General features: G+C 41.2%; 1 protein-coding gene across 1 annotated transcript in view; it reads left to right on the top strand.

The window, feature by feature from the left end:
- The first annotated feature begins 477 nt into the window (after positions 1-477).
- LOC126457785 (transmembrane protein 115) overlaps positions 478-17,539 on the top strand; it is a 46,615-nt gene continuing 29,553 nt past the window's right edge. Inside the window, exon 1 of the mRNA XM_050094369.1 lies at positions 478-1,283. Within this exon, the coding sequence (XP_049950326.1) occupies positions 559-1,283 (725 nt within the window). The 5' untranslated portion in view covers positions 478-558. The remainder of the gene's footprint in view (positions 1,284-17,539) is intronic.

The raw sequence follows: 17,539 nt of genomic DNA, 5'->3' as shown, positions 1-17,539 counted from the left end.
TGAACATATGACATGTTCTGTTATACACTATACTTGATTTCTGCGCTGTGCATAATGCTCCGGTTTCGTATTTCACCATATCCGAGACCTGTTAAAAGTTTTATCAGTGCTTCTTTGTTTTGTGCATGTGTTAAATGCACTTTTGCATGTATTAGAGAGTAAAACAGCGTAATTTTTTAATGTGCAGTGATACCTGAGACATCCATTCTGCGAGTCCGGCCCCCTTATTTGACAGCTGCATGGTGTTGTTATATTGATTGCTCCGGCTTGTGCGGTGTAGGCTATGATTTGTAGAATATTTTCATGTCCCGTTTCGTTCCGTAACGTCCAGTTTGGCTCGACTTTAAGTACGCAATACAATAGGGATTGAAAAAGCAGTGACTTGACCATGGAATGACGATTTTAGATCGATATTATTTATATTCTCAGTTGTAGGATCAAATTTATATTAAAAAGAGAAAAAGAAGCAATATCTCTGAACTCCGTAGTAGCTATAGATAAACATAAACATAGGATGTCCCATCTTTGCTGAATATTTGCATCAGAGATTTTAATGTCATGCCATGTTGGTTAAAAATGGCTTCTGTCAGAGGCTTCACGAAAAATATTCCCTTTATACGTCAGCAATTTGTCGCTCTCTTGGGAAATACGAGTCTGTCTGTTAAGTTTATATGTGTGGTGGTTTTGTGTTGTTACTTTTTCTCTTTTTCGGAAGAAGCTGTTCGTGTACTAAGTGTGACACCAGGCTACCTCCTGCCACCTGTGTTCTGGATATGGACAGCATTTACGTATTGTTTCCTTGAACTTCATTTCTGGGAAGTGTGTGTTGATATTATCACAGTAGGGTTGTGTGGAAAACTAATTGAACCGTTATGGGGTGCGTTTGAGATGATGACATTTTTTGCAATTACAAATATTGGTGTTGCCTTGTTAAGTGCTCTGTTTTATTTAATACTTTATATGTGTACATTTAATCCAGACCTGTTGTTTACCGTCCATATACATGGTTTGGCTGGTTATATTGCTGGTGTGTCAGTAGCCGTAAAGCAAATAATGCCTGATCACATTATTCTTAAGACACCTCTAGGAAAACTAACGAACAGGAACGTTCCTCTCAGTGTTTTATTCATGTCACTAGTGTTGTGGTTAATTGGACTACTGGAAGGCACATATCCGACTATGTTTATGTCTGGTTTGCTAGTAAGCTGGACATACCTAAGGTTTTACCAGTATCACACTAATGGAACGAGAGGAGATATTGCTGACAATTTCACCTTTGCAAGGTAAGCATCTGTGGCGTATCTATTATTTTGATTCTGCAGATACTGTAATGACTTGTTTAACTTGATGGAAAACATAAAAAAGTTAACATAACTAGGTGGCTATAGTTGTAGCCTGAATATCGTTAACATGCAGTGAGCTTATTTGTAAACAAACTGATTTAACTGAGACATCTAGATAGAAGTCTTGGCACCACTCACTTCATGCCAGAGACTAGCACTGATGTGGTTTTTTCCTGAACTAGATGTACACAAATTTTTATTTCTTCCATGAGAAGTGTCATTCTACAAATTGTGAGATAGGGCATTTTGGTCTTTATTTGGGCCATGCATCCAGTCAGTGAATAATTTGCCTGTTGTTAAGTGGAAATTTTAAAACTCTGTTAAAAAATATAACTGGTGGTGGGAAATTTTTCTTGTGGATCATATGTGGAAATTTGTGTGTGGTTCTACGTGACACCATGTATGATGCTATTAAGTGTTCGATATCACTTTGCCAAGTTATAAGCAAACTGTCACTTTTCATCCAACCTTTACCTTGGAATAAACCATAGATCAATCTGTCACACCCACCTTCATTCCAAAAATTAATACAGAGAAGCAAAAGAAATGTAGCTAGTACTCTGTTCTCTTACTGTCTTTGCACGTATGATGTCAAAAACCATACCATCATTATGTACACGACAAAGATGCCCAATATCAGTAGGGTCAGTTGATCTGTGATTGGGCCTTTTGCTTGAAAAGTAAATTGCATTGAGGAGACACATTCCATGTCAAGTCAACCAAGCCATCTCACCTATCATCTTAGAGTTGAATGTAACTTTAAATATTTGTTCTTCCTACAGAGACAAGTAAACAAGTCATATTCTAACATTTCATCTCTCTTGATTTTCATTTTATGTGATTAAATGCATTAGGGCTTGTACTTGGATACATGAAAGAGATATTCTTTTACAATAAAAAAATTCAAGAACATATGAAATGAGAAGTGAAGAATTAAAACTGTAGGTTAAAGAATTGTATTTGAGAGATGATACAAGTTGGAAAGCACCTGGGAATTAAGGGACCAAAGACGCAACTCGCACACACTCAGGCAGCTGAAGCCAGACTGTGAGCAGCAGTGCATGATGGGAAAGGCAAGTGGGTGTTGGGGGGTAAGGAGGTGGCTGGGGCAGGGAGGGGGAGAGATAGCAGGGTCGAGGTTGGGGTCCATAAAGTGCCGCTTGAGGGAGCATACAGGGATGAGGTGGAGAGAGGGTAGAGCAGCTAGTTGCAGTTGGGAGGTCACAGTGGGAAGGGGGAGGGAAGGTGGGGCGGGGGGGGGGGGGGGAGGAATGTGTGGTAGCAGAATAGGAGAGATGTAAAAAGACTGAAGGTGTGTTGGTGGAATAGCGGGCTGTGTAGTGCTGGAATAGAACTGGGAAGGGGTAGATGGTTAATGACAGTGAATAATGAAGGTTAAGGCCAGAAGGGTTATGCAAGAGGAAAGAAAAGTCATTATTTTTGTGAGATGCTCTCCCTCTCCTCCCCCCCCCCCCCTCCCCACCACCTACTCGTCATTTATTATCAGGAACTTCTTATGACACCATCTTGCTCCTTATTCCTGGAATTCACAGGTGTGGTTTTTTTCTCAAGTTTGAGTAGCCACCCTGGAACTGGACCCTAGAACTTTTTCACTGGCCTATTTTCCTCTCTGTTTTCCTATGTCCTTGATTTTGTTCTTCCATTGATTACTAACATTCTGAGGTGTACAAGGCCTCTGGTATGACTAGTGTATTAATTTGGCATTGATGGAGATGTTTCTTTTGTTGCTGTGGTTCCATGTGAGTCTGTATGCTTTCTTCATTGGATGATAAGTTCAGTCCTGTTTTCTATGTAATCTCTCTCGGGTATTTAAAACTTTCTGCTTGTAGAATTGGAGACAAGCGCAACGAAAAGACTGTTACACATCGAGCTTTCAGCCAGAACCTTCTTCAGAAAAGAAAACACACATGCATTCACACAAGGAGGCATGCCTAACTTGCACATGACTTCTATTTCCGGGTACTGTGGCAAGAATGCAACTCTCATGTTGAATGAAAGCAGCAATCCCGGGTGGCAAAGCGAAAGGGGGTATGGGTGGAGGCAGAGAAGAGTGCTGTCTGGTGGAGTGTGCAGGGCTAGATGACAGCCAGGTGTAGTGTTGGGAATCTGTGAGGGATGGGAACCGAAAAGGAGAGGAGCAAAGAAGGCGAAAAAATCAGTGGGTGCATTGGCAGAGAGTGGCACACAATGAGGATGAGGGACATGAATTGGGAGGAGATGGCAGGACATAGGGGACAGGAAGTGGTGGGTGGAGGGTGTGGGCACAGTAGGTTACTATAGGTTGAGGCCAGGATAGTTTTAGGGGTGGAAGGTGTGATTTACAACTCCCATCAGCACATTTCAGAAAAGCTGGTGGTGGAGGGGAGGATCCAGATGGCCTGGGTTGTGAAGCAGCTATTGGAAGCTAGCATGATATGTTCAGCGGCATGTTGTGCCACAGGGTACTCCACTTTGCTCTTGGTAACAGTTTGTCAGTGGCTAGTTATGATGGTGGACTGCTTGTTGGCAGGCATAACAGTGTAAAAGGATGAGCAGTGATTGCAGCAGAGCTGGTATAGTATAAGGCTGCTTTCACAGGTGCCCTGTCTCTGCTGGATAGGATATGTCTGTTACAGGACTAGAACAGGAAGATCTTGGTGGATTGGGCAGGTCTGCACCTGAATCATCCATAAGGATATGCTCCTTGTTGCAAGAGGTTGGGATTGGAAGTGGCATAGGGCTGGACCAGGATATTGTGGACCTTGTGTGGGTGATGTAGCGCCTCGTAGACAACTGCCATTCCTTCCACACCAAAAAATTGGTTCCACATAGCCTGGCCACCAGGGGACGGTGTGTCTGAAGTGACGAGAACTCTCTTGTCCAGTATGCTGAGGGTCTCACAAAGGTCTTGACAGATTGGTACTATCCCACAGACACAGTTCACAAACAGATTTCCTGTGCCATATCCTTGCATGACCCCCAAGAACCAGCTACGTGGGACTACTCCCTTTATGACCCACTGCTGCCTCAGGCAGGATCAGTTTAACCACATCCTTTGTGAGGGCTTTGCCTATCATCCTACTCAGATAAAATGGACATCCTACCCAAGATTCTTCCTACCCTCTTAAAATGATGTTCTGTCACCCACCCAACCTCCACAACATCCTTGCACATCCCTACACCACTCCCAGTTCCAACCCCCTTGCAAAAGGGATCATGTCCCTGTGGAAGACCCAGATGCAGGACCTACCCAATCTACCCATCCGGCACTTCCTATTCCAGTCCTGCCACATGCTTGGTCAACCCCATCAGAGGCAGCCATGTCAAACACCAGCTCGATTGCAATCATTGCATAACCTTTTATATTGGTGTGGATACCAAACAACTAAGTGTTGATATTTTTTCTGATTTTAAGGTGAAATGTGTTACAGAGTCCAGTATTGATCTGTATAGTACATGTTCAGTTTCGAAGAGTTTGAGATATTTTTCTGGAATTATTATAGCTGGTTTGCTCTTGTACATTATATAGTTTTCCAATTAACAGTTGTTCTCGTTATTATGTTTCCTGAATTGCTAGTATTTTGATATTGTATTTATCCCTGGTATTTATCAGTTGTTTAAATTTACCTAGTTTCTGTAATGTGTTCCTGTTGAGCATTCCCATGTAAAATATACTCTTAGTCTTGAGAGTTTTTGAGAAGCTCTGATTTTTCTCTTCATGACATTTTGGATCCCCCTAAATCTGATGATCAGGTGAGTTACCCAGTCTTATTGACTGGGGCCCAGAGTAGTGGATTTTTTTCCATTTTTCTGTATTGTAACTTAGTGCAATGCCTTGTGATTATTCAGTGTCACAGAAAACTGAAGTTCATGTCAACTACTAACAAAGTAAGATCCATTTTTGTCACACCTCTAATAAAGAGATGTAATCTGATTATCTCTGTAGCCATCATACATTTGAGCTTGCTGTGTTGTGTTTGGAAATACCTATTCATTGTTCATCTCTCTTGAGTACTAATAAATGTACCAGTACATAAGATTTCCTACTCTAACTACCTCATTGCAAATCTATCCACATGTCACAACCTGAAGTAGGGGAATGTACCCATGGATATTAAGGGGATTTGTTGGATCATCATGTAACACCTTTCATACAGAACATAGAAGAGAATCAAATTTTAATGTGATAATATCCAGTATAAGATGGCATAATTGGAAGAATTTCCAGGAACAAACTGTTTTTCTCAACATCAGGGTGTTAATAAAGCTAAAGGAAGGTACTCCTGGTGACTGACAGGCAGGCCTTGACTGCACTGATACCGTACATAAACACTTTTACAATAAAAAAATACAAAATAATATATTGATCAACATTAATTTAGCACAGATAATATGCAGCTTTAACAAAAGAGGTCGAGACAAAAAGGAAAGAAGAAAAGATATAACCACAAACAAAACAGAATAAAATACTATAACTTAAAAATCAATTCAAAAATTACATAAAAACAAAAAACAAAAAAAGAAACAAAAAATGAAACCCTATCCAACAAAGTTTGACACTGTGCACAGAAATAAAATTAGGCCCTACCACACCTGTCAACACAATTTTAAAAAAATCCTTAAACCCAACATCACAACCAATGTTATCCTCCAATCCAAAAGCCAATGAATCCATTTCCTGTCAACAAAGCAAACGGAAAACAAAATCTTAAAGGAAAAAAAACACACAATAAAATTAAAATAAAAAACTTAATATAATGCTTTGAGAGATGAAATAGTGAAGGCAGCAGAGGATCAAGTAGGTAAAAAGACGAGGGCTGGTAGAAGTCCTTGGGTAACAGAAGAGATATTGAATGTAATTGATCAAAGGAGAAAATATAAAAATGCAGTAAATGAAGCAGGCAAAAAGGAATACAAACGTCTCAAAAATGAGATTGACAGGAGGAGCAAACTGGCTAAGGAGGGATGGCTAGAGGACAAATGTAAGGATGTAGAGGCATACATCTACATCTACATTTATACTCCGCAAGCCACCCAACAGTGTGTGGCAGAGGGCACTTTACGTGCCACGGTCATTACCTCCCTTTCCTGTTCCAGTCGCGTATGGTTCGCGGGAAGAACGACTGAACCGCGATGCAGAGCGCCTCTCTTGCAGAGTCTGCCACTTGAGTTTGTTAAACATCTCCGTAATGCTATCACGGTTACCAAATAACCCTGTGACGAAACATGCCTCTCTTCTTTGGATCTTCTCTATCTCCTCCGTCAACCCGATCTGGTACGGATCCCACACTGATGAGCAATACTCAAGTATAGGTCGAACGAGTGTTTTGTATAAGCCACCTCCTTTGTTGATGGACTACATTTTCTAAGGACTCTCCCAATGAATCTCAACCTGGTACCCGCCTTACCAACAATTAATTTTATATGATCATTCCACTTCAAATCGTTCCGCATGCATACTCCCAGGTATTTTACAGAAGTAACTGCTACCAGTGTTTGTTCCGCTATCATATAATCATACAATAAAGGATCCTTCTTTCTATGTATTCGCAATACATTACATTTGTCTATGTTAAGGGTCAGTTGCCACTCCCTGCACCAAGTGCCTATCCGCTGCAGATTTTCCTGCATTTCGCTACAATTTTCTAATGCTGCAACTTCTCTGTATACTACAGCATCATCCGCGAAAAGCCGCATGGAACTTCCGACACTATCTACTAGGTGATTTATATATATTGTGAAAAGCAATGATCCCATAACACTCCCCTGTGGCACGCCAGAGGTTACTTTAACATCTGTAGATATCTCTCCATTGATAACAACGTGCTGTGTTCTGTTTGCTAAAAACTCTTCAATCCAGCCACACAGCTGGTCTGATATTCCGTAGGCTCTTACTTTGTTTATCAGGCGACAGCGCGGAACTGTATCGAACGCCTTCCGGAAGTCAAGAAAAATAGCATCTACCTGGGAGCCTGTATCTAATATTTTCTGGGTCTCATGAACAAATAAAGCGAGTTGGGTCTCACACGATCGCTGTTTCTGGAATCCATGTTGATTCCTACATAGTAGATTCTGGGTTTCCAAAAACGACATGATACTCGAGCAAAAAACATGTTCCAAAATTCTACAACAGATCGACGTCAGAGATATAGGTCTATAGTTTTGCGCATCTGCTCGATGACCCTTCTTGAAGACTGGGACTACCTGTGCTCTTTTCCAATCATTTGGAACCTTCCGTTCCTCTAGAGACTTGCGGTACATGGCTGTTAGAAGGGGGGCAAGTTCTTTCGCGTACTCTGTGTAGAATCGAATTGGTATCCTGTCAGGTCCAGTGGACTTTCATCTGTTGAGTGATTCCAGTTGCTTTTCTATTCCTTGGACACTTATTTCGATGTCAGCCATTTTTTCGTTTGTGCGAGGATTTAGAGAAGGAACTGCAGTGCGGTCTTCCTCTGTGAAACAGCTTTGGAAAAAGGTGTTTAGTATTTCAGCTTTACATACATCACTAGGGGTGAGATAGATACTGCCTACAGGAAAATTAAGAGAACTACTTGTATGAAGATTGAGAGCTCAGATGGAAAACCAGTTATAAGCAAAGAAGGGGAAGCAGAAAGGTGGAAGGAGTACATAGAGGGTCTATACAAGGGCATGTACTGGAAAGCAATATTATGGAAATGAAAGAGGACATAGATGAAGATGAAATAGGGGATATGATACGGCGTGACGAGTTTGACAGAGCACTGAAAGACCTGAATCGAAACAAGGCCCCGGGAGTAGACAACATTCCATTACAACTACTGAGAGCCTTGGGATAGCCAGCCCTGACAAAACTCTACCATCAGGTGAGCAAGATGTATGAGACAGACAAAATACCCTCAGCCTTCGAGAAGAATATAATAATTCCAAACCCAAAGCAAGCAGGTGTTGACAGGTGTGAAAATTACCGAACTACCAATTCAATAAGTTGCAACTGCAAAATACTAACACGAATTCTTTACAGATGAATGGAAAAGCTGGTACAAGCTGACCTTGGGGAAGATCAGTTTGGATTCCATAGAAATGTTGGAACATGAGAGGCAATACTGACCCTACGTCTTATCTTAGAAGATAGATTAAGGAAAGGCAAACCTACCTTTCTAGCATTTGTAGAGTTAGAGAAAGCTTTTGTCAATGTTGACTGGAATACTCTCCTTCAAATTCCGAAGCTGGCCGGCGTAAAATACAGGGAGCGAAAGTCTATTTACAATTTGTACAGAAACCAGATGGCAGTTATAAGAGTCGAGGGGCATGAAAGGGAAGCATTGGTTGGGAAGGGAGTGAGGCAGGGTTGTAGCCTATACCCGGTGTTATTCAAGCAGTTAAGGAAACAAAAGAAAAATTAATTAAAATCCATGGAGAAGAAATTAAAACTTTGAAGTTTGCCGATGAAGTTGTAATTCTGTCAGAAATGGCAAAGAACCTGGAAGAACAGTTAAACAGAATGGACAGTCTCTTGAGACTAGGATATGAGATCAGCATCAACAAAAGCAAAATGAGGATAATGTAATATAGTCTAATTAAATCAGGTGATGCTGAGGGAATTAGATTAGGAAATGACACACTTAAAGTAGTAGATGTGTTTTTCTGTGTGGGGAGCAAAATAACTGATGCTGGTTGAAGTAGAGAGGATATAAAATGTAGCCTGGCAATGGTGAGGAAAGAATTTCTGAAGAAGAGAAATTTGTTAACATCGAGTACAGATTTAAGTGCCAGGAAGTCTTTTCTGAAAGTATTTGTATGGAGTGTAGCCATGTATGGAAGTGAAACATGGATGATAAATAGTTGAAACAAGAAGAGAATAGAAGCTTTTGAAATGTGGTGCTACAGAAGAATGCTGAAGATTAGGTGGATAGATCATGTAACTAATGAGGAGGTACTGAACTGGGGAGAAGAGGGAATTTATGGCACAACTTGACTAGAAGAAGGGATCGATTGATAGGACATGTTCTGAGGCATCAAGGGATCACCTATTTAGTATTGGAGGGCAGCGTAGAGGGTAAAAATTGTAGAGGGAGACCAAGAGCTAAATACACTAAGCAGATTCAGAAGGATGTAGGTTGTAGTAGGTACTTCGAGATGAAGAAGCTTGCACAGCGTAGGGTAGCATGGAAAGCTGCAACAAACCAGTTTCTGGACTGAAGACCACAATAACAACAGCAATATAAAAATTACAGAAATAAGGCAAACTAATAATCTAAACCACCCCCTACCATTCAACTAATACCCTCAGCCTATGCGTTGTCCCTATTAATTTAAATACATAACCTTTTGGATGAATGAGTAACAAATAGGGACACACTTCCACCAGCAATACTCATAAAGAAGTGTTGGGAGAATGTGAGTGTGCCCCCCCCCCCCCCCCCCCCAAAAAAAAAAAACCACAGTGTTCGCGGCTCTCCCAGTACATTTCCATCATATTCTTGCAAGCCCTCTTCTCATAATTCTTGAACTCAACCCTATGATTAGCAGCTAAATGATAAAATGACTGTAATCTCTCCTTCCCAACCTCTCAAATGAAACAAGCCCATCTGACACTAGTGTACACCCCCCCCCCCCTCCCCACTCACCCCTTCTCCTCAGAGATGTGTTGGTTAACACACTGGATTCACATTCAGGAGAGTGACAGTTGAAATCCTTGTCCAACCATCCAGATTTAGATTTTGTGTGACTTCCTTAGTCTCTTAAGTCACATAGTGTTTGGTCTGGACTTTTTGCTGGCCACTCATGAGGTCTGTATCTTTCCAACCATTATCTTATCCAATCACACATGAATATTATTTTCAAAGTGACGTGGTGTGCCATCTTGCATAAAAGTAATGTCTTCGATGTTATTCAATGCAGGTACTGTGGGCCACATATAATTTTCAAGCAGCTGTGTTTAGCACTCTGCCTTCATTGTGTCACACAGGATAAATGGCATGATAACATTTGTGGCAGTCATTCCACACCACCCAGTCACTTTTGTGTGTGATGGCATCTTCTCCACCGTAATACCAGGATCCTGTTCTGCTCAATAATGGCAACTCTGTCAATTGATGAAACATCCCATGTGGGATATGGTCTTGTCACTCCAGATGATTTAGTTAAACAGGTGAGGCCAATCTTCATGACAACTCAGTATTAAATCAATGAGGTTTTCATGTTTGATAATTCAATTCTGTATGCAAGATCTGACATACCACATACTTTGTGAGTCCACTTTCACTTGCTGCCTGACGTGTTAATTTTGAAGAGCTGTGGATACAAATACTTCCTGCACATTTGCCACTTTATCATCAGACTGAGACATGGATGGATGACCAGTTTTTATTGCACCTTTTACTGAGCCTACGGTCATTACGTTTCTGTGACAATTCTTTGTTATATCTGGATAAATTGTAGCATTGACGCCATTCACAGTACACCACCATCTCTGCACCACGACAACAGAATTGCACACTTCATAATATGCAGCAGTCTATGCCCTCTGTTGAACAGTCAGGCGAACAAGGAACATTTTTAATTGCTATGTGCAGCTCCTTTCATGGCCACCAGCTGATGTATGCCTGCACAGTGACTGCAGAAATCCAAACCTTATGTAATAACCTTTATGTACACACTATTTCCATGTACACACTATTTCAGTTACAATATCAAAACTCTACAGGTGTTTTATAATTTGTAATTATGCCCCAAACACCAAGTGTGTAAAGCAGCTTGTGTGTGTGTGTGTGTGTGTGTGTGTGTGTGTGTGTGTGTGTGTGTGTGTGGACGCCCAGCATTTTCTCCAAAAGTCTTTGATCAATTTAACTGAAATTGTGTACAAACAGCACACCCAATGAGTATCATCGCTGTGGGGAATAGAAGCTCCTAGCTCTAACGGGAGCAGAGATATAGGCAAAAAATTGATTTTCGTGCCCTGATGTGGAGGCCCTGCTGTGCAGGAATAGTATTGGCTTACCTTATCGACCTGTTTACCTGGGCAGCCTACACATTAGAGGCAGAAAACTGTTTTCAAGTACCTGATGCATAGACTGCTCTGAATGACATGCATATTGAGAGAATAGTATCAACGTGGTTTATTGACCTTTTGCAGGGCACAGCTGGTAGAAGTTTGAGATGGAGAGAGTAGGGGATGGGCAGAGAGAGGTACAGGAGGAAATGGATAGGGAGAAAGGACAGTGGGGGGGGGGGGGGGGGGAGAACACATATAGGGAAGGACAGGAGGGTCAGAGGGAGGGGGAAGAGGAGATGAATAAAGAGAGGTGGGAGGATGAAGGAGGGGGGGGGGAGAGAGAGAGAGAGAGAGAGAGAGAGAGAAAGAGAGAGAGAGATGAAGAGGTGGACACAGAGAGGGGACTGGAGCAACTCTGAAAACTACCTCTGAACATCCCCCATTACAAAACAGCTGCCTGGGCAACTATACTTAACAGACTCCCCACAAACAGTCTGCTCACTCCATCCTGTTTCATGCACTACAAAAGAAATGGATGATTTGTAACAAAAATGAAAAGTTAATGTAATAATGGATGGAATTGAAAGTCTCGACTTCTCATATCACGTGTCACTTTGAAGAGACCATCACACACAATCTCTTTGACACATCCACTTGTATTCTCCAAATGGCATTTTTGGCAAGACTTTTGTCAGCTGAATAACTCAACCACCTATATGGTATTTATAGTACCCTCCAGGGTAGCCAAGAGCGCTAACGCGCTGCTTCCTGGACTCGGGTAGGCGCGCCGGCCCAAGATCAAATCCGCCCGGTGGATTAACGACGAGGGCCGATGTGCCGGCCAGCCTGGGTGTGGTTTTTATGCGGTTTTCCACATCCCACTAGGTGAATACCGGGCTGTTCCTATGTTCCTCCTCCGTTACACGGCTGGCAGACATCTGCACACTTCCGCACTTTTCCATGGATTACACTCGATGCAGACAGTTGGGGTACACTAATTCCGTTCCAGGGGCCACAGGGTGGCGGCAGGAAGGGCATCCAACCACCCCTTGAACATTAACATGCCAAATCCGAATAACGATGGCTGACCCTGCGTAATTGCGGGACAAGGCTCAAGTGATAGAATAGATATATAGTATTTACAGTACTCAGGTATTACACCACATTTTTGCAGGAAGTCAATGGTCGTAGCCATATTTGTTGTCCTCTCCCACTATGTGCAGCTATTGATCTTCACATTCAAGCCCATAACCAAAATAACACAGTGTTCCAACATGAGTGTAATCACCATGGTACTCATAACAAGACTAAGTTCTAATGTAACACACCCATAGGCCACAAATCAAAGTGCCTTCTGCTAAGAGAGCACAAACTAACACAAGTGCCCCATACAAACCATGCAAAAGCTAGCACTACAAGTGCTACCCAACAAGACAAACATTTGAATGCAACATACAAGCTTGTCGTCATCAAACACTATCACATTATACATAGAAGAGCCAAAGAAACTATTACACTTGCCTAATATCATGTAGGATCCCCCATGAGCACGCAGAAGTGCCGCAACACAACATGGCATCTGATGTAGTGCTGGAGAGAACTGACACAATGAATCCTGCAGGGCTGTCCGTAAATCCATAAGAGTACGAGGGGGGTTGGGGGGGAACTCTTCTGAACATTGCAAGGCATCCCAGATATGCTCAATAATGTTCATGTTTGGAGAGTTTGGTGGCCATTGGAAGTGTTTAAGAAGTCAGAAGAGTGTTCCTGGAGCCACTCAGTAGCAATTCTGGACGTATGGGGTGTCATATTGTCCTGCTGGAATTGCCCAAGTCCGTCGGAATGCACAAAGCACATGAATGGATGCAGGTGATCAAATAGGATGCTTACATACATGTCACCTATCAGTGCCGTGTCTAGACGCATCAGGGGTCCCATATCACCCCATCTGCACACACTCTACACCATTACAGAGCCTCCACCAGCTTGAACAATTCCCTGCTGACATGCAGGGTCCATGGATTCATGAGGTTGTCTCCATTCCCGTACACATCCATCCACTTGATACAATTTGAAAAGAGACTTGTTCAACCAGGCAACATATTTCCAGTCATCAACGGTCCGATGTCAGTGTTGACAGGCCCTGGCAGGCATAATGCTTTGTGTCGTACAGTCATCAAGGGTACACAAGTGGGCCTTCAGCTCCGAAAGCCCATAGCAATGATGTTTCATTGAGTCGGTCATATAGGAAAATCCCCACTTCATTGCTACATTGGAGATGCTGTGTTCCATTGCTTGTCCGCTGACTATAACACCACATTCAGACTCACTTAAATCTTGATAACCTGCCATTTTAGCAGCAGTAATCGATCTAACAACTGCTCCAGATACTTGTTGTCTTCTGTAGGCATTGCCGACTGCAGCACCATATTCTGCCTGTTTACATATCTCTGTATTTGAATATGCATGCCTGTACCAGTTTTCTTGGTGCTTAAGTGTATTATGACTCAAAGCTGACAGGTGGTATCGAATGCTAGAATTCATACGAATCTTCTAAAATTTTAATTTTATATTTTTTAAATTTTGCTCATTGATGTGAGGAAAAGCAAGGTCGAGTGTTACACCTACAACATACTTCAATTTCCTTAAGCAGCAGTACATTTTGTCACTAAGCATGCAAGGGATGGGGATCATGTGGTCCTTGCATTCGTGGCTTTATGGACAATGAAAGCTGACACTTTATCATGCTTGACACCATTCCAACTAACGAGCAGAATGGAGTCAATACAGTGATCAGATATGAATGGTTTATGATGGTCATATTGTCAAAATGACAGATGTACCATGCCATGATTACTTTACTCAATTCGATAATTGCTTGTGGCTTCATTTGTTTATCTTCAAGCGATTGGTTTTGCAAACCTATCACTGTTGCAGCAGCTTGTTCAGTACTAGCTGAAATGCCACACCATGACATCTGTTTTCATGAGAGTAATCATTCTGCTCCTTTGAATTCGTTTGTATGCTGATAGAGTGTCTGTTGACCTCAAAGTATAGGCTATACTGTCACTGACTTTCACATTTTCACTTCCTTTGACAGTTTATTGCTGAATGAGTTTGATATGACACTGACCTTTTCTGTCACACGCGAAAGCGTACTGCTAGGCATACATCTAGACTGCCTCCCCTGCAACCTGAATTGCTAATTATAGATACACTGTTCTAAGCAACCTTCTTTGTGAATGTAGCTAGCAATTTTCACATACTCTGATGTATAGACATCCCTTGAAACCCAATGCACAAGGACTAATAGGTGTTGAGGTCAAAAGTCTGCAGGCTTTGTGTCATGGTTGCTTTACAACTGAATCAAGGTTACTGAGGCAATTGGTGCTCTGCTTAAGTGAACTGTCATGTCATTAGTATATAATCCAGTGACTGGCTGAAATAAGATATGTTGTCTGAGGTCATAGTGACTGCTTTGTATACTGTATAATGAAGAAAGAGAGACCATGTCTTTGTCAATTTTTATGTTTATTCGAACTATTGATTTTCACATTCATTACAGGTCATTAGTATCTAATTACTGCAAATCACAGTTCATCAATATAGCAAATATACACATAAAACACTAAACTGTAAGTGTGTACTGATACCGAGCGAGCTGAGAGAGTTGATGTGCAAGTTCTCGCTATTGGCCTTTAAAAAAATTGAAATGGAGAATTGCAGCATCATTTGATTGTGCCAAAACCAGTACAATGTTACAAAAAGAGAAGTGAGAGGGTCTTGTTATGGCTTACAAGATACTGAATGCAGTGATAAAGCTGTATTTGGGCAATCTTAAAGACTGCCTCATACTAACAAATAGCAACATTGTTTAGAACAGATATGAATACATGTAGCCTAATGTCTGTGGCCTCAGCTTAAGTAGATGTGTTATAGACTTTCATCAGCTAAAGCCATCAAAGAATTGTGGGCATAATGGATGGATACTACTGTCACAGAAGTAGAAAATATCATGAAATAGTAAATAGTCTATCAGAAAAAGTTAGAGCATCCGTGCATTTGTTAGATGAGCCTTTAATGACTGGATACATCTGACTTACGACTGCCCTTTTTATACCAAACTCTGTGAGTTGTGCCAAACACCAGGTGTCAGTGCTTTTTTTGTATGTAAAGATGAGTACACCTACTGTAGATATTGGTCACCAGCTTACTAAGCAGTAACAATGTATATCCATACCAACAAAGACAAGAAAAAGATCTAGCCTGTTTGTGAAACTGAGTTTTATTCTGTCATAACATATGAATTTATTTTTCAACACTGAACTTTGTTCATTATTTTCAAGTAAATCCCTACCCTGTTGTGCAATTCTGGGAAGTCTATATGAAATATTGGTACCCATCTATTACTGTCATAACTTCTTATTTGATCAGAATGTTTTGTAGCCACAAATTCACTTTTCAAATCCTGTAGCTTGTAGCTTTACCATTGCTAAAAGACCTTTGTGGATATCATATGAGACATCCAGAGATTTGAGTGGTCTGCCCTCCTCCCCAGTCTGTTGAAAACTATTCTTCACCCTCCCTCACAAAGGAAACAGCAGTTCCAAGAACTAGGAATTGGATCTTGAAATTTTCGCTATGTAATGCCTATTTGATGATGGTTCTGGAGTACAGCCAGTCATTGTTCTCAACCACACACAGTATTTTGTTTGGCTACCTGCAAGATATCTTCAGCTGAGCCATTGAAGATTGATATCAGTAATCCACATTTATTAGTGCCACGTACACATTTAGCACATGCGCTATGATCTCAATGATTAAACCAACCTCACTTCCAGCAGACAGCGCTCTTGATGTTGCAGCTACGAACCTCCCATGTCTGACAGGGTGCTGCTTACTGAGAGCAAATTGTGGAATTAATTCAGTTTACTGCAAGCTTGCTCACAGAGATTTATGTGTGTAGTCTTTAAAATTTCAGCATCCATCGCAAACCGCGAGTGTACTTAAGACACTTGTATGTGGAGCATACACATTTACCGATTCTGAGTATGTGTCTGAGCAGCTCTCCTATTAAAAAGCAGTCTTCAGGAAAATAGATATTCCATTCAACAGGTCAACAGAACCTTATCAGTTAAAGCAAAAAAATCATCCCTTGTACATTCCAGAATACTGTGGTCATAACCTCCCTGCAAAATGAATCAAGTTTCATCATTTTTGTGCAAGGCTAGCAGCTTTCATGAACTGCTTTGATCACTGTTTCATTTCTGACATGGCATGGTTTACTCATATCACAAATACAGTAATAAAATCTGTTAGGTTCTTACCATAATGGTGCAGCCATTGTTGGGAATCTTTTTCTACATTTCCTTTGGATTAGCATTCAACACATGTGACACATGTCTTGCAGAAACCTTTCTAGTTAATTGTATGTGTAAAATGTACCATACTCTCTGATGTGCCTATCGATTAGTATGCCACAGTAAATTTCTTTGTTTTGGATAGTCTACCACGAGCTTCGAATTAGTTGCTGTTGGTGGTAGACTATCTGCAACAAAGAAATTTATTGTGGTATACTAATCCGTTTTTATAAAAAAACGCACAATGCAACTACTTTGGAAATATATATAACATTAACACATTGCTTATGTTGTTTACAATGTAAAAACAAAATTTCATTGATGTCATTGCAATCTTTATGCTGAGAACTTTGACCTAATTATTAGGCAGTTAAATTGCTTAGATAATTAATGTAAATCTCTCTGGTTTCCAGCTGAATGAGTTCGTCATAAAGATGCGACATGTCAGTGCTTATCAGTCCCATGAACTTCAGGTGAAGTGTCGAAACAACACCTTTGTTGAACTCATATAGGCACTATAGCACCACAGGCTGCGCCCTCCCCCCCTCCCCCCCCCCCCCCCCCCTCCCCCACCTGCCATCATCTCAGGGCGCTATTGATATTAAGGGAACATTAATTTGTAACCTTGTTTCATTTGTGTCACCTACTTCTTTTCACTATAACTTTCATTTTAATTATGTGGTAGGCGGTCCTCTTGCAGTTGTCATTTTACTTCATAGGAGTGTACAACCATCTAATAGATTCTAAATTAAACACATTTGATAATCAGAAGGGCAACATTTGAAGCCTTCAGTGACTACCATATCAAATCTTATCAAAAACCTCTCACAAAAATCAAAGAAATTCCAGTCATACGTAAAGAA

This window comes from Schistocerca serialis, chromosome 2 (assembly GCF_023864345.2).
Source record: "Schistocerca serialis cubense isolate TAMUIC-IGC-003099 chromosome 2, iqSchSeri2.2, whole genome shotgun sequence".
NCBI classification, from domain to species: Eukaryota; Metazoa; Arthropoda; class Insecta; order Orthoptera; family Acrididae; genus Schistocerca; species Schistocerca serialis.
The sequence above is the reverse complement of the archived record's forward strand: the minus strand, read 5'-3'. Positions and strand labels throughout refer to the sequence as shown.